This window comes from Alligator sinensis, unplaced genomic scaffold (genome assembly GCF_000455745.1).
Source record: "Alligator sinensis unplaced genomic scaffold, ASM45574v1 scaffold1412_1, whole genome shotgun sequence".
In the NCBI taxonomy this organism is placed as follows: Eukaryota; Metazoa; Chordata; order Crocodylia; family Alligatoridae; genus Alligator; species Alligator sinensis.
In genome coordinates this window covers 131,538-153,323 of record NW_005843203.1, presented here as the reverse complement: position 1 = coordinate 153,323, position 21,786 = coordinate 131,538, and the positions used below count along the sequence as shown (strand labels likewise).

Below are 21,786 nucleotides of genomic sequence, written 5' to 3'. Positions count from 1 at the left end.
GACTGGCAGGGTTGGATGCTCCAAACCAATCTCAGCAGTAAAATAGCAGATTTGTAATGAGGAGCGTTGGGATTCAGAGAGGAAAGTGAGGTTGCAAGCAAGGGAGGTTTAGGTTGAATATTAGGAAAAACTCTCTCACTAGGAGAGTGGTGAAGCGCTGGAAGAGGTTACCCAGAGAGGTGCTGGGATCTCTGTCCTTGGAGGTTTTTAAGGCCAGCTAGACAAAGCCTTGGCTGGGATGATCTAGTTAAGGCTGGGCCTGCTCTGAGCAGGGGGGTGGACTAGATGTGACCTCCTGAGGTCCCTTCCCACCCTCATTGTCTCTGATTCTAGATAGCACTAGAACAGCCCAAGAGCTGCAGGCTGGAACGAAGGGGCTTTAAAAGAGTTGTTCACGGGGACAGGCCAGGGTTGGAATGACTTCCGGATGTAGATGTCCCGCGTCCTTCAGATCCTGCTCTGCTCAGAGCCATCACTCCATCATCACAGGACAGGAATTTGGGGTCAGCATTTTTTTCAAGTATTATTTTCTCATAGCAGTTGTTTGTTTCTTTTTTAATGTCTTAGATCTAGACTCCAGAGATGTTAAATCACCTGAGCAGGCTCTGAAGAACCCTAGGGCTTGTGTTTACCACACCAGCTTGGCAGAATATGCTCAAGGTAAAAACAAATAACTAAATAAAAAAACCAAGAAAACCAGATCAAACACTGATGCTTTCCTAGACCTTCCCAGTCACCTAACAGGCAGTTCTCCTCAAAGTCCTTCTACTAGGCCCTTCCCCTTGTCTTGCAGGGTTTACCACATTCTGGATTGAAAGTACTGCAGCTGTTTTGGTGGCCCCTGCTGCCGAAGCATGTCCAAATTAGAGACTAACTGGGCACATCTACATGAGGCATTGACTGCACAATAGCTGAATAATACTCCAGTTATTGCACATTTATTTAGTACTTGATTATACGAGTACTAAATAAATGCGCAGTAACCACTGTGCAGTAGTGTCTCATGTAGATCTGCCCACTGAACCTCTGAGCTCAAGTTAGCCCACTGCTGTCATTAAAACCATTCTGGAGCAAGGGGAGTGTGTTTAGAGCCGAGGACATGCAATGTTCAACAAGCATCACTACATCAGATTGGAAGGCTGGGCTAGAGAAAACAGAATGAAGTCCAGTGCAGAAGAAAGAATAATCAAAAGCACCAGTACAAAATGATGGGTAGCTGGCTGGGTTGCAGCTTTGGTGAGAGGGCTGTAGGTTGTAGCCGTGTTGGTCTAAGGACATAGGCAGACCAGGTTCTTTGGGTGAATCTGATATCTTTTATTAGACCAACTTAAATAGTTGGAAAACAATTTTTAAGCAAGCTTTTGGGTTCAAAAACCCTTCATCAGGCTGAGGAAGTTTCAGCAGTCGGTGCATGCCTTTCCTGGATGGAAGGAAAAGAAAAGAAGGCTTCTTTACATTTCATTCCATCCAGGAAGAGCCCACACTGACTGCTGAAACTTCCTCAGCCTGATGAAGGGTTTTTGAACCCAAAAGCTTGCTTAAAAATTGTTTTCCAGCTATTTAAGTTGGTCTAATAAAAGATATCAGATTCACCCAAAAAACTTGCCAGTTTTGGTGAGAAGCATCTTGGGATGTCAGCAGTTGCAAAAAAAACCCAAATGAAATTTGTGGTTGCATCAGCAGAAATATTTGGGTAAAGACACTGGAGGTGATAGAACAGCTGCACTTAGCATTGGCTATAGCGCTGGCAATACTCCTCTAGAGTATTATGTGCAGCTCTGGGGTTCATGTTTTAAGAAAGATGTAGAGAAGTTGAGAGGCAAGCCGTACGGGAGAGGTGGAGAAAATAGGTGTGTCCAGCTTGGAGAAAATGTGTCAGGGATGTGAGAGCAGTCTTCAAATATTTGAAAGATTACCATAAGAAGGGATGGTTCTCCTTTACCACAGAGGGCAGGATACAAAGCAGTAGCTTTAAATTACAGCAAAGTAGATTTAGATTAGATCTGAAGAAAGCCTTCTTTACTGTCAGAGCAGCAAGGCAATAGAAGAGACTTCCCAGGGAAGCTGTGGGATCTCCTTCATTGGAGGCTTTCCCTATGATTCTTTCTCTGAAATGTGCCTGATATCCGTCAGATGTAAATATGGCCATTTGGAGGAGAGGGAGAATGAGTATTCCTGCCTTCTCTGAGATCCACTGGACTCACGAGTTTTGGGTGGATGGATACTGGCTGCCTGTTGCCTCCTGTCTCACCACGAGAACCTTTTAGAAATATGAATGGGTAGGTTGCAAAATGGCAAATACAATGCAGTACCCTCTGAGTTTTCTAGTTGCATCTCACTTTCCAAACGACAGCATAGTGACCCTTCCCCATCTGTCTTTCATGGGTAAGCAGCTAGTCACCTGAGACAGGAAACCAGATTTGAAACAGAGAACCAAATTGCATTGTGTGTGGGCTGGGGACTTTTTTTGGGTAAGACAAATAGAAAGGGACATGCATCGGTGAATGAGTCAGCGCTGAAGAGGAGTCAGGGAAGATATGTGAGTTAATTCATGAATGTTGTTAGTGCCCTTTAGGGTCTATAGCTCAGGCACACTAGAGAGATCCCCAGCCCTTTGTAGTGCTCTGAGCGGCAACTCACAGTTCCAGAGAGGCTCACAGACCAGTTGGAAGCAATTCAGAGAAGTACAGAAAGACTGATAGAGGGACTGGAGGATGTGAGATGAAGGAAGCAGCTATGTAAGATCTAGATTTGTAGAACTTCTCCAGGCAGCTTCCAAGGAGCAGTGGATAGAGATGGAAACACACTTCTAAAAGTACCTGTGACATGTAGAGAAGAAAGACTCCCAGTAAGAGAGGAATGGCAGGTGTCTTCTGATTCTGGAAGGAAGAGCAATCTGCTGCAGCTCACACTGGCCGATATTCAGACAATCGCCTAACAACCAGAGGCGGTTGGTTCACTGTCCAACCCCTCCTTCTGTGTGGGGACCGTATCCTGGTTTGGTAGGAGCTGCACCAGCTGGTCTTTGGTTCAGCTTGTGCTAACTCTTTTTTTTTGGACACCTATTTCACTCCCGCAGTAGTGGATTCACTCAAGTAGGTCTCAGCCTTCCATGTGTATCCATGATGTCTGTCTATTGCCTCCACTGCTAAAAGAGAGCCTGTACTCTTTACTCTCCACCAGGAGATCCACCGCCATCCCCTAAGTCGGCTGTAACACCCACTGAAACCACACAGGAGCAGAACAACTTGAAGGCACAGCCTGAAGCCAAAACACAGAGCCACCTGCAGCACCTCAGCAAGAGCACGCAGACAGAAGGTAACATAGCATAGCAGCCTTTAGATGCAGTCATTGAAGGGGAGAACACTGTGTTTCCCGCTGGCTTTGGCCCTTTGTGATTTGTACAGCAGAGGGCCTGGAAGCCAGGACCCCTGCAGGCAGCTCATGACTCAGTGGCTGACTGCAGGAGTTGTAACAGGGCACTGCCCTGCTCTGTGCCTCGCTGCCCTGGATCAGTAATGAGAGGAGAATGATGATGCTGACTAAAGTGCAAAGCATCCTCAGTCATAAGCAAGGGCCATGCCTGTCTATGGGTTTGCCCAGCACGTGGTACATTGCTGTGAGCTGGAGGAGTGTCTTACACACTGACATGCTGAGAAACATTATCTCAGTGCCTGGTCTGTCTCGTGGAGCTTACAGACAAAACAGTTCACCCCTGAGATGCTGCAAGCAACTCGAGGGGTTTTTGATGCTGTAGCAATCAGCAGACTGTTGCCTGAGAGGGATTTAGGGAGATGCTGTTTGGGAACACCAGGTAGCATGAATGATGTCAGTCAGTTTGGACACTAGAGGAGCAGGGAGAAGCACAGGGTAGGTCCATGTTTGGCAGCCTCAATAAGGAATCCTCTTTATACTGGTTACAGCCTACCTCTGTCCTTTCTCTATGGCAAGGAGCTCTGTATACAGTGTGTGACAGCACATTTTGGGCTGATTTTGTCAGGAGAAATGAATGCTCAGAACAGAAGAACATAAGCAGTGCTATACTAGGTGGGACCAGTGGTCCTTCTAACCCAGTATTCTGTCTCTCCCAGGGGCAGGACTGGATGCTTTAGAGGGAGAGCGCTGAATCGGATATATCTAGAGTGATCTGTTCCCTATTCATTATCCTCCTTGGCATCTACTGTTACTGGTGTAGAGTTGCCAGAGGACACATCATCAACAGTTCTGTTCAACAACCTGTCATAGATCCTATGACCCCAGCTGACTTCCTGCCCTTCGGGTGGGGGGCTGGACTCAATGATCTTCCAAGGTCCCTTCCAGCCCAAACGTCTATGAAATCTATGAAAATCTGTCATCCATGAATTTCTCTCATCCCTTTTTTGAACCTGGTTATGCTGTCTGCCTCTGGCACCTTCTATGGCAGTAAATTCCATAAATTAACTATGCATTGCAAAAAAAAAGACTTTTTCTTGTAAGTTTTAAACCTGTCTCCTATTCTAGTTTTAGTATTCTGGGACTTGGTGAGAAACAATTCCCTGTTCACAGGGTCCACACCCTTCACAGTTTCATAGCCCTTTACCATATCCCTTGCCTTTTGCCTTCTCCTTTCCAAATGGAAGAGCCCGAGTCTTTTTTTTTTGCCTGTCCTGTTGGTCTGGCAGCTTCTCCATGCCTAGGATCATTTTGGTTGCCTTTGTACCTTTTCCAATGTGACTTCCTCCTTTTTGAGATGAGGGGACCAGAACTGAATAGAGCATCCAAGAAGGGGGTCCACCTTGGATTTCTGTAATATCACTTTGATGTTCTCCATTTTGTTTTCTTCTTTATGACACCCAATTTTTATTGGTTTTTTGGTCACCGCTGCCCACTGAGCCGATGTTTTTCGAGAACTGTTCCTCAGGATAATTCCTTATGTGGGATGTCATTCTCCCGTTGTACTTGGCCTTGGTGAGGCTGCAGCTGGAGTACTGCGTCCAGTTTTGGGCTCCACAATTCAAAAAGGATGTGGAGAAGCTTGAGAGAGTGCAGAGAAGAGCCACGCGCATGATCAGAGGTCAGGAAAACAGACCTTATGATGAGAGGCTGAGAGCTATGAGGCTCTTCAGCCTGGAAAAGTGCAGGCTCAGGGGCAATCTGATGGTCACCTATAAGTTTGTTAAGGGTGTCCACTAGGATCTGGGGGAACGTCTGTTCACCAGAGCGCCCCAAGGGATGACAAGGTCTAATGGTTATAAACTCCTGCAAGACTGTTTCAGGCTGGACATAAGGAACAATTTCTTCACTGTCCGAGCCCCCAAGGTCTGGAATAGCCTGCCATCGGAGGTGGTTCAAGCACCCACATTGAACACCTTCAGGAGAAAATTGGATGTTTATCTTGCTGGGATCCTATGACCCCAGCTGACTTCCTGCCCTTCGGGCGGGGGCCTGGACTCAGTGATCTTCCGAGGTGCCTTCCAGCCCTGATGTCTATGAAATCTGTGAATAGATTCCCAAGACCTCAGGAGCTCCAGGCATAGGAAGCAGTGTGTGTAAGCAGAGCAAAGGGAGTTGGATGGTTAGAAGCTTGGGTGAAAAAATGGGAGCAGAAAGGTTGGAGCAAGGAGTGCGTTGTTAGTACCTGAAGGATTGCTATTTGTCCCCTGTGTTCAGGTCAGGGCAGGTGCTTTAGCTAATGACACTCTGAGCTGTCTGCAGCTGGTGAGTCCTTTACAGTGTGACAGCACACCAGTCTAAGCAGCCAATCAGGATGTGGTTTCAAGCAACCTGTGTCCACAGACAGCATCTGACAGATGGCGGTGACATCCAGAAGCACGGTGGTGGGTGCCTGGGAGATGCTGCTGTTCTCTGAACTGGTGGCTCTCTGCACCTGATTCCTAACCCAGGCTGTGGAAGATGCTGACATGTCTCCACTGCTTTTCTGTGTTTCTCCCAAAAAAGAGAACAATGCCCACTGTGAGGCCTCCCTCCCAGGTCCAGACATCTGAGGCGCCTCTCTTTTCCTTCTATTTGAGCATTTGTCTTGAATCCTCCACAGAGCTGAGCCAGTCCCACGGCTTCCCAAGTGGCGGAGGAAACGAGAACTGCTTGGGGTTTGAGAAGAGGAACTCTCCCCTTCTGCGGGGAGGAGCAGGAAGGAAGTGGCCTGAGGGCTCCGAAGTGGAGTGCGAAGAGGAACTGAAAGAGGTAACGGACCTTGGGTGCCTTCCTGTGCGCAGGCTGTATGAGGCCTGGTGTGTCTCCACGTGGCTGTTTCCAGTCAAGAACACAGCCCAAGGGCTCCATGACCCCATTTTCTTATATATGCATGGGACAGTTTTTTTCCTGGTGCCCTGCTGTGCTTATCCACTACAGGACACACGGTCTTCTGCTCTCTCAGCATCAAAGTCTGGCCAGTGCTACATACACACATGCACATCTGCTTACCTTCCTGGAGTACACACATTACCTGTAGTGGTGCACACATACGGCCCCTGCTAATGGCAATTCTAACAGGCTGTGGTGTCTGCTTTTAGGCCGTGGTCATTCCGATCCCAACAAGATTGTGCCAGTTCATTATGTAGAGCCCAGTGGTTCTTGGTGTGGTGTTTAAACTGTAGGCGGCCTGCCGAGCTATACCTGTCACAGCAGCAAAGCGTTTTCCAGGCCTCAACAGCATTGCAGCCCAATGGTGGAGCCTTTATCTAGTCACAGCCTCTAGAATCCCATAACTCCACTCAGAAGGCAGCTTGCATCTAGTGCGGACTGTTCACAATCTTTGCGAGCTGTTTTGGATCTTTTAGTTATTATTCTTACCAGCTTTTGATCAGCTGTTCCTGTTTTGCTCTTGTATGTGAATCCCCGGGATGGACGCACTCTGCTGCTCTGCAGAGAACTGTGACAGAAACTCAAGTTGGGTGTGTTTGGTGTCAACTCAGCTGCGATCAGATGGGCACATGATGCCGAAATTGGCCACGAGAGCAAGTGCTCAGTCTGCAACACCCCAGCCGAAAAGGGACTCAGAAAGATGGAGGGTGATGAAGGTGAGGGTGTGAAGGAAGGCCACAGTTTGCTTACCACCACCTAACCTACTGGGCGCCATGCTCTGTCCCTTCCTTCCTTTAGGCCACCGGTTACTGAGCAGGCTCAAGTTCATCTTGAGCAGAACTCCATGCCTCAAATGACTCTGAGATCCATGAATGGGGCGTTGTTCCTTCACAGTTTTTCTTTAGGGACCATTAGATCACCTTGTGTGATCCTGTGTATGACAGAGGCTGTAGGGTTTCATCCAGGAACTCCCGTATAGAATCGTAGAAAACCTCAGTGACTCAGCCTCTGGCTCATGGGCCAGATACGGCCCACAGAGCCCTCTCATCCAGCCCACAGGGCTCCCCACAGCTTCAGAAATTTGGCAGCAGGGAAGTGGTGGCAGTATTAACTGCCACCACTTCCCCGCTGCCAAATTTACAAGCGCTGCAGGCCAGATGATGTGGTGCTGCATAGAGGGGCAGAGCAAGGGCTGGGGCCAGGGCTATGGGTGTGATCTGGCATAGGGTATATGCACTGGGTCTAGAGCTGGGGCTGTATGCGGACCTGGGGCCATGTGCTGGGCTGGTCCCACATGCCAGATTGGGCCTGAAAATCAGAATCATAGAAAATGAGGGTTGGAAGGGACCTCAGGAGGTTGCATCTAGTCCAACCCCCTGCTCAAAGCAGGACCAGCCCGTTAGATTATCCCAGCCAAGGTCTTGTCTAGCTGGGTCTTAAAAACCTCCAAGAATGGAGTTTCCACCACCTCTGCAGGTAACCTGTTCTAGTTACTGCTTTACTACCCTCTTAGTTAGAGAGTTTTCCTTAATATCTAACCTAAGCTCCCCTTGCTGCAACATGAGCCCATTGCTCCTTGTCCTGTCATCTGCCCGCAACTGTGAACAGCCCAGCTCCATCCTCTTTGCAGCCCCCTTGCAGGGAGGTGAAGGCTGCTATTCAATCCCCCTCAATCTTCTCCTCTTCAGACTAAAAAAAGCCCAGTTCCCTCAGCCTCTCCTCACCAGTCCTGTCCCCCAGTCCTCCAAACCATTTTTGTTGCCCTGCAGTGGACTCTGTCCAACTTGGCCACATCCTTTCTGTAGTGGGGGACCCAAAACTGGACACAGGACTCCAGATGTGGACTCACCACTGCCGAATAGAGGGGAAGAATCTCTTCTCTCGATTAGCTGGAAACGCTCCTACTATTGCAGCCCAGTATGCCATTAGCCTTTGCAGCAAGGGCACACTCTTGGCTCGTCTTCAGCGTATATGAACCGAATTCAGTTCGTATTCAGTTTATATCTCTGAATTGTTCCATGCTCACTGAAGCTTAGCTGTAAACCCAATATAAAAGTGCCTCCCTACTAGAAAACCTTCGGGGAGGTTCAGCTTATTTTTGTGCTGACTATTCCACAGATTTCTTCTTTTTTACTCATAATTAATCCAAACCAGGATGTTGCTTTCCACACAGGTCCTCTGTTCTAAAAGAATGAAGTGGAGAGGTATGACTATAGCATCTGAGGGGGATTTTGAAATGCTTCTGGCTTCCGGAAATGTTTGTCAGTCAATATACTTCTCCTTAGGAAGAAGTTTAACCACTCAATTGCCTTTTCCTTTGTCTGAAGTTAGAGTGCACACCCTGTCTAGCTCTCTATGGCCTTAAAGAGAGGCATCTTCTACCTAAAGCTTCCTGCGCAGGGGATTACCGGCCTGGTCCTTGCCAAATTCACCTGGAATCAGCTGCTTTTTGAAAACTGCAATGTTTTCTTTCAGCTTTCTCTCATCCAACTGACTTTGCCTAGAAGTCCTGTCCAAGTTCTGATCAGCAAGCTGCAGAGGATGGGGGACCAATCTCTTTTTCAAGGACTTTTGTCCTATACTTCCCAGAGTAATTTCACAATATTCAGATTCCTTTCCCCGTGTCATCCTGGGGTTCAGACTTGAGCAATCCAATTTCATTGTGCAGAGCTAAGTGATAGATGAAACTGTGCTGTACTCAGTTTAGTCCCAAGAGGTGGACTTCAAGCAGTACATAACGCACTGGATCCAAACACAGCTGTGACAAAGCCTAAGGCATTTCTAGGATGCATTAAGCAAGGGATCTGTTTGCAGAGGCAGGGAGCTGTTAATACCATGGTACAGAGCATTGGTAGGAGCTCTTTTGGGATCCTTGTACAATGGTGGTCACCTCTGGCCAAAAAAAAGGTGAATTTAAACTGGAATAAGTGCAAAGAAGGTCTATTAGCGTTCTCTATTCTTCTAATCCTCCTGTTTTATAAGGAGAGACGAAAAGATCTTGGCTTGTTTAGCATAGTGAAATGAAGGCAGGGGAAGGAATGCGATTACTCTTTCATACGTGCATTCAAGGAGTAAGCACCAGGGAGGAAGAATAAATATTTAAGCCAAAGGACTTATAACAACAAATATCTTCAGACTCGGAGTTAGAAGAAGGCTTGTAGCCGTCAGAGGAGCCAAGTTCTATGATGACCTGATGAGCAAGGTTGTGAGGGCAAAGCACGCAAACTTGTTAAAACGGATCTTGGTAAGTTCACGAAAGGAGCAACATGATGGGCACAATTCTGGGGTTAGTAGTTAAATCTCGTGATTTGAGATTTAAGGCGTCCAGCCCATTGATAACCTCTGCACTGGGGTCAACAGAAGACTTGATCACTGTGTAGCGTCACTTAGATGTGAGGGAGCAGTCTGGCGGGGTGGAGGTTCTCAGCCCTGCTGATGATGAAGGGCGGGATCTGCTGGCGCAGTCTGGAGATGAGGAAAGCGGCTCACAGTGAGATGCAACGTCTGGGCAGCAGGTGGAGGTTGAGTGCTGGAGTGTTTTTTGCCTGGAGTTAGCTGCTTTATACCTCAGGTTCTTTTCAAGGACGTGCTGTAATTCAGGTGACAGAGAAGTCTACAGGTTGGTTGTGCATGTCAGGAAAGACAGACCAGGTAGTTGTAACAGTCCCATCTGGACTGGATTTCCTTCCTTTCTTTATCCTCCTTCCTCTTCAGCTTTTAATGTGCTTACAGTACTTGTTGCACGGTGTTTATGTTGTCTTTAATTACAATACAGTTAATCAGTTAATCTAATGCTTCAGGGTTTCTGCTGGCCTCCTGTAGGGCCAAGGAAGAATTTCTTTCTTCCTGTGAATGTAGTATTACTTTGTCTCCCAACCTCCCTCTGAAGCACTGCAGATTCTTATCTTTAGCTGTGGCCAGATTGGGCAGGATGCACTGTGCTTCGACTGGTACTGAAGAACCTCTCAGGTGTCTGGCTGGTGGGTCTTACTCACAGACTCAGGGTCAAACCAGTCATTAGATCTGGGGTCAGCTTTTTTAGCACAACTGGGATTTTTTGCTTTCTTGTGTGCTGCAGGACAGGGTTCCTTTCTTAGGCCATGTGGGCATAACAAGCTCCCTGCCATTGCAGTAGCCCAAGACATAGTTGTTGCCTTTGATCTCTCTTGCCCTCTTGCTGCATCGCACTAGTTCTTATGACTTTTGGTTCTCTCCTCCAAAAGGTCCTAATTTGTTATTAGGGAGCTAGAGGTGCTTTGTGCCAGGGCTGGAGTGGGTATTCTTGTGACTGGATGTCTGTTATGTTGCCTGTGATTGCAGAGGCAGATTGCAGAGGATTTGATGGCTTGGGCATTTCCTTCCAGTCTTATGCTCCAATCTTTTTTATGCCCCTGACTCAGCCTCCTCCACCAGGTGCAGACTTATGGGGTCTCTGCTCCTTAAGCCCAGCTTTAAAATAAAATCCATCCAATCCTTGGGTCTGACAGTTTAAGTGCAAACAGAATGGAAAAAAAACCCCGTGTCTTATGGAAATGAGGAACTAAGTGCCCAGGCTTAGTGAAGCCTAATATGAGCCAGCTCTGTGCTAGCTGTCCCAGCACAGCTCTGCCAACACAGTTTCACATCCAGTGCTGCTGCAGGAGGGTGATGATTTAGGAACAGTCTCTAGCAGGGTATGTCCAGGTTAGAAGAGGATCAACACTTGGGCATAACTCCTAGAGCCATGGGCCTTTGTGCACGCCATGATTTTTGCCCTTTTGTGCGCTGCAACTGCGTGTCTGTTTGCACGAGCAGGATTTCCGGATGCTTTAAAAGTCCTTCTTGTGCGTTAAAGTAAAACTCCTTGGACATAATTTAGTTTGGCTCACTGGGAATTAAAGCATCCCGTTCATGGATTGGTTGTGTGCAAACACAAAGACACTCAAAGATGTGTAATGAGCTTCTTTGTCTACCAGATGGTTGCAACTTTTTTGTAGTTCACCCCTTTAAATTTCTTTCTGTTTTGAATTGCTTCCGCTTTTTTTTTTCTTGTGCAGTTTGCCAGTTCTCTGCAGCACAAGCATGGGCATGGGGCATGGAGTATGGGGTGGGGAGCCCCAGGCTGGGGGTGGGGGGGCAGCGCTGGACTGTCCCACTCTCCTGCAGTGAGGGCCGGAGACTGGTCTTAATTAGTTTGAAAACCTAATGCATGCAAACACTGACACAACACTCCAAAGCTTAATTCATTGAAAAGCCTAGTATGTGCGAACACTGATGCGATGCTCCAAAATAAACAAGTTTAAATTTTATAGTCCTATTTAATTTAATGAGGATTAAAACCTATGGTGTGTACAGGCACCCATAATCAGTTTGGGAGCCAGGCTCAGACCCATTGCCCTGTTGCTACAGTGATGGGCACTTTAGCCAGTCATGCACTGAACAAGAATGTCACGCATGTTCTTCCGTGGTATAAGGTAGCACAAAGCCATCCTTGAAGACATTAAACAGATGGAGAGTCCAGCACTTTCCCAAAAAATAAGCAGTCTTTCTCCATCAGTGAAGGAGGATTTTACTTCTGGAGACTGAGTTTCTAGGGAGTCTGCATTAATTTCTTACCATCGCCAGCCACCAAGCTGTTGCATCTGCCCTACCTTCTAGAGGGGACAGCTGAAATCTATTTTTTCATGACCCTACAAAAATCCACATATAGCCCAAGTGTCTTACTCAGCAAAAATAGCATGAGTTTAACCAGCTGATGAGTCATCCAAAAAGCATTTCTCTTCCAGTAACAATGTTAAGAACACTCCTAGTGTTTTAGAAAGTGGAGATGGTTTGATGTAGTTTATGTCAACTGCACCTTCTCTTTGGCAGCTCGGTTGGATTAGCTATGGGTTTACGACAGAGCCATTGTACAGAAAGCTTGATTGTTCCCAGGGGGACGGTGTTGACGTGAGGACTGTAACAGAGGAGAGAGATGACCAGTAAGTGCAATTCCTGTTTCTCCGCTGGCCCCCAGAGAGCCCGAGCACACCGTACCCCTTCCATGTTCCCTTTGATTCCTGAATCCTGGCAGTGGGGCATCTAGCACGCATTCCCCAGTGGGCTGGGATGAGATCTTGTATCACACAATAAAAGCAAGGTCAGAGGAGTCAGAATAGCTAATGAAACAAAGTCCTTCCTACCTAAACAAAGGACAGGGATGGGGGACCACTGTGCTGCTAGGGGCTCTGTCTTTCTGAGGCTACATAGCAAAGGTCCTGACTATACACTGTGCTGTAGCCCCACATGGGTTCTCCACTCCAGGACCCTTACCAGGCTGCTGTATAAAACCAAATACCAGGTCCTATGCGCTCCCCATTTGCTGGAGCTGGACAGGGTTTAAGCACTGTGTTTCTGCCTCTGGGTCTCCAGGCACGCACCCCGGGCACAGACCCAATTTTGGATCCTTTCACAGTGGAGGTCTCACAGCCCAATTGCTAGGCCACCAATCAGCAACGTGCAACCCGCAGGCTGGATCCAGGGCTGTGGTGGTGTTTGGCAGCATTTGGTGCTGGGGACCTTGCTAGCGCTGCACCACAGCCAGGTGGCAGGGAGAAGCAGTGGTGGCGGCAACAATCAGGTCCCAGCGCTGCCCTCCTCAGACTCTAGCTGGGCCATTTGAGCCCTGCACTGAAAAATGCTGCTGAACAGTGGTTTGTATTACACCCAGGATGCCTCTAGGGGCTTTTATTTTATCCAGAGAAGTATGAGAGAAGCCAAAGCAGGTTCCTCCAAATGATGCCCTGATTTATTGGGATATTAGCAATCCAGCAACATTATCAAGAGCAGCTCCATCCAGCAAAGAATGCACAGACATGCTCGGTACCGGGTCGTGAGGACTTCACCCCTCACAATCCATCCTCATGGTGGTGGCAGGTTCCAGACCCCCAGTTTTATACCGTTCAGGTTCTAGTCTCTGTATTCCCACCCATGTCTCTGAGACAACGGTCCCTTGGCCAGTTGAGCAGGGTGCAGGGAAACTGCGTCATGACCCGTCATCATTGTTCTTTTCTGGGGTCACCTTGTTAGCATGGGGTGGGATTACTGGCCGGTGCATCTCAACTCCCTTGAAACTGTCCCTCGTCATCCGCCTTCTCCTGCATGCTAATCCTTGTGATTCAGACTGAACTGTTTCTGGGATCAGAGGATCTCTGAGGAGGAACCCAGCACAGCAAAAAAGGGGTGAGGGGTGTTCAGGACAACCCAACGCCTGGGCCCTGAGACTGATGCTGGTTCTCCCAAAGCATCAGGATAGCTAATGCACTCTCCCTGGATGCCCCAAACGCCATGGAGCCTGTGGTTTCATGTTTCTTTCTCTGGGAGCCACATCCCCGTGCAGTCAGTTAACATTCAGACTGCAAAAGAGTTTCTAAATACCACCCCTCCCCGCACGCACATGCACACATGCTTGCTTCACTCAGAAAGCACAAGAGAACCGTAGCTCCAGAGAGAAACAACAGATGCCTTCACGCAAGATCCTGCCTCAGTTCCCTCATCCCTTCCCAGGGGCCTTCAGGGCTCAGTCAGTGTCTTCCAGGGAGTTGTGAATTCTGTGCCCATGTTCCTCCAGGTGGTTTTGGTGCCTCTGCTTCAGCATGCACAGAAGCCCTCCTGCATATAAGCACACTTTTGGTCACAAGTCCGGATACAAGACCAGAAGGTCCAGTCCTGATATGTTTGCAGGCCCAGCCCCTTTGTCCCGGGAAATGCCGTGGCACCAGTAACTCACTGGGGCATTTATACTTCTCCACGCAGCCTTGACCTGCCAAGACAAGGTTGTTCAGTTGTCTTATCAGGCCTTCTCCCCCTAAAGCAACCAGCACGATGCAAGGAGCAACTGGAAAAGGATGAACCCAGGGAGTTCAGCATCAGATTGGAATCCACCCCGGTAACATTTAGCAGTGGCAGGGACGAGGACCCTGCTGTTCTGGCCAGCTTCTCCCCACAACTCGCAGGGCTCTTTACTCACTTAAAACTTTGCCGGTAGTAGTTCGAACTGATGCTTTAAGCCAGAGACTTAGCAGGGCAGCTCCATGCCCGGCGCAGTCATGTGATGCCCAGGACAGTGCCAGCTCCTGCTGTGTTGTTTGCAGCTGCAGCAACAGTTGCTTTTGTGCCCCCACAACAAAGGCAGTGCCTAGAGCCGCAGTCCCAGTTGCCACCTCCCGCCCCTGAGTTGTGCTGCTTTTTTAAGCTGTTGCTGTGCTCTGCTGAACAGCGAGCGTGCTCCATTGCAGAGGCAGCTGCAGCCGTGTCTGAAAGAGGGAAGGCCAAAGCCTGAACCTCCAGGACATTCCTTGTCGCATTTGAATCTATGAATTAGCGGGGCCTTCAGTCTGGCTTTGTTGCTTGTGGCCACTGTTGCCAAATTACCACGCTTTGTATTACCACATTAACACGCAGTGTTAGCACTGTTAGATGTATAAACACAATTCACCTGATAAACCCAGATTTCCAGTGGGAATCACAAACATCGTGCCCGGCTGGGCCTCTCTGAGTTCTTTGCAACAGAAGAAATGCTCCACAATCTTTCCATAGTCGAAAAACAAGTGAAAGTGAAGAGCTGGTATTTTCTGAGGGAGGCTCTGAGCCTAATGAGGTTGAGAACCATTGTCATAGTGCCAGGGGCCACAAGCACGGGTCAGACCATGTTGTGCTCGACACTGTGCAAGCAGAGAGCAAGACGACAGTCCGTGCCCGACGGAGCCTAGATTCTAAGTATTGGAGAAGAGACGGCAGATGGGCACCGGCCAACTTGGGGAATACAAGGAAACACCGAAAAAGTAGTGAGCAACACAGTGACCAGTGGTCTTAGCACATTAGCAACCTAACTGTTGTTCAGCTTTTTGTAAGCATCATGGCAGTCAGTGTGAAAGAGGGGAGTGAAGGAGATCAGTGGGGTAATATAAGCCAGCAGTGTGCCCTTGGTGCCAAGAAGGCTAACGGCATCCTGAGCTGCATTGGCAGGAGCGCTGCCAGCAGATGGAGGGCAGTGATTCTTCCCCTTTATTCAGCATGGGGGAGGCCACATCTGGAGTCCTGTGTCCAGCTGTGCGCCCCCCACTACAGAAAGGGTGTGGACACATTGGAGAGAGTCCAGCGGAGGGCAATGAAAATGGTTTGGGGGCTGGGGGACATGACTGGTGAAGAGAGGCTGAGGGAACTGGGCTGATTTGGTTTAGAGAAGAGAAGACTGAGTGGGGATTAAACAGCAGCTTCCAGCTACCTGAATGGTGGGTTGCAAAGAGGATGGAGCTGGACTGTTCTCAGTAGTAGCAGGTGACAGAACAAGGAGCAACGGGCTCAAGTTGCAGCAAGGGAAGTTTAGGGTAGCTATTGGGACAAATTTTCTCACTAGGAGGGTGGTGAAAAACTGGAACAGATTACCCAGAGAGGTGGTGGAGTCTCCATCTTTGGAAGTTTTGAAGACCTGGGTAGACAAAGCCTTGGCTGGGATGATGTAGTTGGGGCTGGTCCTGCTTGGACCAGGGGGTTGGACTAGATGTGACCTCCCGAGGTCCCTTCAGCCCTCATTTTCTGTGATTCTATGAATATACTTTCCAGTACAGACAATGGTCGCAAGTGTGGTTCTGCTCTGAAAAGTGCCTGTGAAACTGGTACATTATGAAGCAACAGCTCTGCCCCCGTGTTGTATTCAGAGTCCGGTTGCACTTTGTTGTGATGCTTTTTATTAGTGAGGGGTCTGTAGAGCTGGTGGACATGGGGAGAGTGAGCTGGAATCTGTTTCTTCTGAGGTGTCAGCTCCGGAAGTGTCTGCTGTGTGCCAATCAGCAGTAACGGTGCAAGCAGCCAAGGGGGTTGCATGGATCTCTCCGAGAATGCAATTTGGCCCATAGCATTTTTGGTGGGAGGGGCCCAGTGTGACTCTTATTCCAGGGGCACTTTGCACGGCTGACAGCTGAAGGGGAAAATATCTTTACTTGTAAACAGATCACATTTTGCTCCATGCGGGGTCTGCCATGTATCAGCATCTTCCAGGAGTTCATTAAGTGGCGTGACCAGTATCTGTCACGTGCCCGTTCTCTCATCTTTTCCCCAGGGGATAAACATGTGCAATGGAAAGTCTTATTTTGGTAGAGTTGTTTTGGGTTTTTGTGTTATAAATATACATGTTTCTCTACGTACGCTAGAGAAAGCAGGTCAAAGAAAGGTGCCTTGCTTTTTGGGCGGAAGATGGAGCGTGCTTCCACAGCTCTGAACTCCAGGGGCAGTTTCGTTCCACCGTCTTGGACCGGGTCCCAAGAAGGTTCCACCTCCTGCAGAAAAAAATGCCCCCTATTTTGGAGGGTCTCATGCCAGAGGAGCATAGTTGTCTGTTACAGTCTTCCCACCCAAGCTTTTCAGGCTTTTTTACATCTCCTGGCCAGGGAGCACTTCAACAGTAAAGGCAGAGACCTCATACTTGATCTGAAATCCCATGGAAGCTCCCGTCAAGAGCAGAGGACAGGTTTGATATGCACATGGTGGTGCAGTTGCTGAAGAGACACCCTGCAGCTTTCTGTACCAGCTGGAGCTTCCTAAGCACCGAAGCCTTCACACCTAGAAGCATCACAATGTTGTCGCCTGGCTGAGAGGCAGCGGAAGCACGAATCACTAAGGACAGGCTGCTCTCCACTAGAACGAGGCAGAGTCTCTTAGATAAGGAAGGAAGCTGTACGTGCAGATGCTGCCGTGTGAGAGGTGGTATCAGCAAGGAATCCAGGAACAGTCCTAAACTGCAGACAAATGGCAAAATGTGGTGCTGAACTCTGAACCAAAGGAGACTGTACCATAGCTGCAAATGTTGTGTATTCTTGCCAGGGCATACCGTAGCTGCTGTCCGCATTGATCCTTGTGGGGCCTCCACAGGTCAGTGGTCTTGGGGTGGAGGAGTTTCCCATCACTACATGTTGGATACATCCCTCCAGGAGGGACTTGAAGCATTTTAGCTCGTTATTTGGCCCTCTTGCCCAAGACCCTTGCCTGAGTGATCATGAGCCACTGTGAGGCAATGAGCGTGGAACCCACTGCGCTGTTTTTCACAGTCACTTTGCAGATCATAGGAAATTTGGGTTGAAGGGACCTCACAAGGTCATTTAGTCCAGCCCCCTGCTCAGGGCAAGATCAGCCCTGTCTCAAGTTGCAGCAAGGGAGGTTTAGGTTAGATACCAGGAGGGCGGTGAAGCACAGGAACAGGTTACCCGGAGAGGTGGTAGAGTCTCCATCCTTGGCTGGGATGATGTAGTTGGGGCTGGGCCTGCTTGGAGCAGGGGGTTGTACTAGATGTGACCTCCTGAGGTCCTTTCCAACCCTCGATTTCTGTGATTCTGTGATTAAACCATCCTAGCCAAGTATCTGTCCAACCTGTTCTTGAAAACCTCCAAGGGTGGAGACTCCACAGCTTGTCTCGGCAGCCTGTCTCAGTGCTTGACCACCCCCAGAGTCGGAAAGTTCCTGCTAACCTTCAACATAAATTTCCTGTGCTGCAACTTGAGGCCATTGCTCCTAGTCCTGTCCCCTGCAGCCACAGAGAAAAACCCGTCTCCATTCTCCCTGTGATCTCCCTTCAGATATCTGAAGACTGTTAGCAAGTCCCCCCTCCATCTTCTCTTCTCCAAACTAAATAGCCCTAGGTTTTTCAGCCTTTCAGATACCCGCACTCTCTGTTCAAGCTCTTCAAAAAGATATTTTGGCAAAAAACCCTGTCCCGGACATGGGACCTTCCAGAAGAGAGCACTTTCCTGTTTTGCCAGCAGAGGGTGCGGTCTGCTCTACTAATATCACATTGTCTGCAGTCATCTTTATTTTGGGTTATAGCATATTGTATATAGTATATAGTACATTATATTACTATATACTTATAGTATATAGTACAGTTATATTGCAAAGACAGGGGCTGTCATGCTACCCATGGGGTTACTAGATGTAGAGAGTATAGCCATTGCTGAGAGTGGTGGTACTTGTTCTGAGGCTGTGTGCACACTCCGGAGCCTCTGTACCCAAGATTAGGCCAATAACCACCGTCTTCTGTCAGCGTAGCTGCTCTCACACCAGCGGTTTCACTGGCATCCTTCTCTCAGCAAAGGTGGGCCATCTTTTCGTGCTCCCCTAGCAGACGTAACTACGCCAGTAAAACTGTTGCCTGAAAGTTCTCCGTGTTTTAAGCGTAGTTGCTCTGCTCTAGTGAAAGCCAGCTGCACACTTTTGATATCAACATCTTATTTTTTGGTTCTTTCAGCCTCATGTACTCCTTCGACTATGGACATAGGCATTGCTACCGGCTGAAAAGGGATCATGAGGGAGCCTATACGATGAAGCTGGCAGAAAGGTAACCAGCATGCACGGTCCTCTGGAAAGTCTTTGCCTGTAGCTGTTTCTAATTCTGTATTTATCTTACGATGAATGTAATGGTGACCGGGCGCCTTGAAAATTGCACTGCTTTAATCCAGTGAAAGCAGAAGCAACGTGAATATTTCTTCCTTGCCCACCTCATTCAAAAGAATCCTTGATGCTCGTGAGGGGCGTTTTACCATGAAGCAAATGATTCACCTGAAGTTAGGCACCTGTATCAACAGGCTTGTTTTCCAGATGTCCTGAATACCCACAACTTCTGGTGACTTCCTTGATTGATGAGTATTCACCTTAAACATCAAGCCACTTATTCAAGCAGCTAAAGACGGATGTAGGTGTAAGCACCCCAGCCAGAGAAAGATCTCTGTGTGCACCTAGGTGGGGCCTTGGTAAAAGGTCATTGTTATATTATTCCAGCACCAGGGAAATCCCTTCCCGGAGTCCCTGACTGCATTGCCAGCCTCTGAACCTTTGTTTCCTCTTGGTGTTTGGCAGCTCCGAGAAGGCGATTCAGGAAAACCTGAGGGAGTTCTTTGGCTTCCTGAGAATCCTTGTTCATGCGGTCACCCTTTTCCTCGTGGAGCTGGCCCGGTTTCTCAGCAAGTCGGTCATTCAGGTGAGTGGGCCCAGCCTGGCTTTCGGGGCAGTAGAGCAGACTTGTACAGGTGGGTATGAGTTTGGTTTCTCTGGAGGCATTAACCCGTCTGAGAAGGCTGAACCTGAAGGGCTAAGTCCCAGCTCACCTTCCCATGCCTACGTAGCACTAATGTAGTTACCAGGATTCACAGATTTGTTGGAATCCAACTGGGCCGTGCCATGAGCGCATCTGCTGTGGCCTCAGACTTGCCTTAGCACCTGTGCTACCCCAACCCCCGCCTGCCTGGTGGGACAAGAATACACAAAACGTCAGATACGTCCTGAACCTGTCGTCACAGGGAAACCTCTTTGGGGGAGGAGAAGTGGGACAATAACCTAGTGATTAGGGCATTTGCTAAGGAAGTGAGAGACCTGGGTTCTAGCGCCCCACTACCTGGCGGGGGTTGAATCTCTACCTCCTGCTTTCCTGGAAGAGTGCTCTCATCCCCAGAGCACTCCCCATCTTAAAGGTGATCCACCAGGCAGCCTCAGGGCTCACTGTGAACGCAGCACTGGGGGTCAGCACGGGGTGTGTGTTGCCCATCATGCATGGGCTGTATCCAGTGTTAGACACAGCACAGCAAGTCTGAGGTACGGGCTGCATGCGGCGCCCCAGACTGACCCCCTGTGCTGCCTCCGGTACCAGATCTGGCCCGTGTGCCATGGGCAGCATATGCTTCATATTGGCCCCGTGTACTGCATGTGAGTGAGTCCTGGGGCCAAACCATGCATGGGCTGGACCCCTGGATCCAGTGCCACAGGTGCTCCACAGGGTCCTGGTCCAGCTTTGGACCAGATGCATTTGACACCCCTGGGCTAGTTGGATGAGAGGAAGCATAAGAACATAAGAACTGCCATTGACTGGGTCAAACCATGGGTCCATCTCACCCAGTTTCTTGAGTCACACCGGGGCAGAGAGCAGAGGCTGGAAGGGAGAGTGCCCTAGCTCTGACCGGGGTTTTTTTCCATTGTTCCTCTCCCTTGCAGCCTCCAGCATTGAAGGTCCAGGATGGTCTGATGCAGAGGCTGTGTGCCTCAGTCCTGTGCTCCATAGCTCCTTATGCCTCCTTTCTCCGTACCAGAGGGCCTATGCAGGTCTTTGCGTAGGCCTTTGCCCCCAGTTAGGGAAGTCCCAGTGCTGTGTAGCCGTTGTTATCTGATGAATGTTCAGTGCAAGGTGCAGTTATGGAGCTCTGTTAGTGCCGCATGGGCACGTAAAGGTGAAAAGGATTCATCCTGGAGTCCTCCACTGTAGGCTCCGTTCTGCGTGTGGATGAGCTGAAGTGACCTCCAGCATTCAGCTCATTTTCAATCCATATTTGGTGGGGGGTGCAAACTAATACAGTGATTCATTGGAAGACCCGTCTTGCCTAAGAAAGGTGAACGTGTCTGCAAGGAAGCCTTATTTTCCAAAGCAATGTTTAAAGGAAAGTTCTGATATTTTGATCCCTGTGGTTATAGAAATAGAGAATTGTAGTTTGTCATTGGCAAAGAAATTCTCCAACGAGACTTTGCTTGTTACAAATGATCTTGTGTTGTACCTGGGCTGATGTTAGTTTTACAAAGAGTTTAGATTATGGGTGGTGTGGGGGTGGTTTGGGAGGGGGCGACCCCTGCCTCTGGCAGGGGGTTGGGCTAGATGTGACCTCTGGAGGCCCCCTCCAGCCCTACTTCTCTGTGATTTCTATGAAATTCTTGTGACTTCCAAAAGTACCACAGGGAGGTCTTCCCCAGCCATCGCAACAGTACAGGAAGCTGTTGGCCAAGCCACTTGGGAGACAGGATGACCCAAAATTAACTTAGGGGAAAAAAAAGGGAGTTTTATGAGGCTCGTTGATAAAAAAAAGTTTACAACGCAGTAACTATAAAACTCCTGCTTCTCCCCTTCCCTCCCCTCACCCGCAAGGGACCAGAGTCTGTGCAGACTAGTCCATCCATGAGGACCCTTTTGATAAATCAAGAAGTTTGAAAACCAAGATTTACTGGAAAGATAAGTTTCACTCCAGCCCTCACCGCTGCTGTTTAACACCTAGAAAAGAGTCAACTTTTCTGTGGCTTTCAATGGTTCTGGCCTCTGCATTTTTCTGTGGTGGGGAGCAGTAGAGATTTTTCCACCTTTTCCTTTTTGGCCCCCGATCTCTTGGTCCCTCCTGGCTGCTCTCCACCTTCTCAGCATATTGTACTCCACGTTGCCATTCTCCTCCCTCCCACAGCTGACCCTTTGATCCCAGATACTGTCAAGTCTGATGGATCTATTAAAAGGGTCCTCATGGGTGAACTGGTCTGCACAGACTTTTTTTGAACTTAGAAGTTAGTGTGCATGTCCAGATATAGTGGCTGATGCATGTAGTCAGCCAAAGCAAGCTGCTGACCACGTCCTTCTGTTCCTCCCAGGTCTTGCTGGTGGGCCTGCTAACGGTGGTTGGAGATCACGTGCTGAAGCCCTTCTTGGTTGCCGTATTTAACAGCATCCTGCAG

General features: G+C 48.8%; 1 protein-coding gene across 1 annotated transcript in view; it reads left to right on the top strand.

Annotated features, from left to right (window-relative positions):
• The window catches only part of LOC102381203, a 46,139-nt gene that overhangs the window by 23,441 nt on the left and 912 nt on the right, over positions 1–21,786 (top strand). Inside the window, 7 exon segments of the mRNA XM_025194422.1 lie at positions 568–660; positions 3,184–3,318; positions 6,035–6,183; positions 12,154–12,263; positions 18,560–18,649; positions 19,168–19,288; positions 21,703–21,786. The exon segment at positions 21,703–21,786 is cut by the window's right edge and continues 12 nt beyond it. Of these exon segments, the coding sequence (XP_025050207.1) occupies positions 568–660; positions 3,184–3,318; positions 6,035–6,183; positions 12,154–12,263; positions 18,560–18,649; positions 19,168–19,288; positions 21,703–21,786 (782 nt within the window).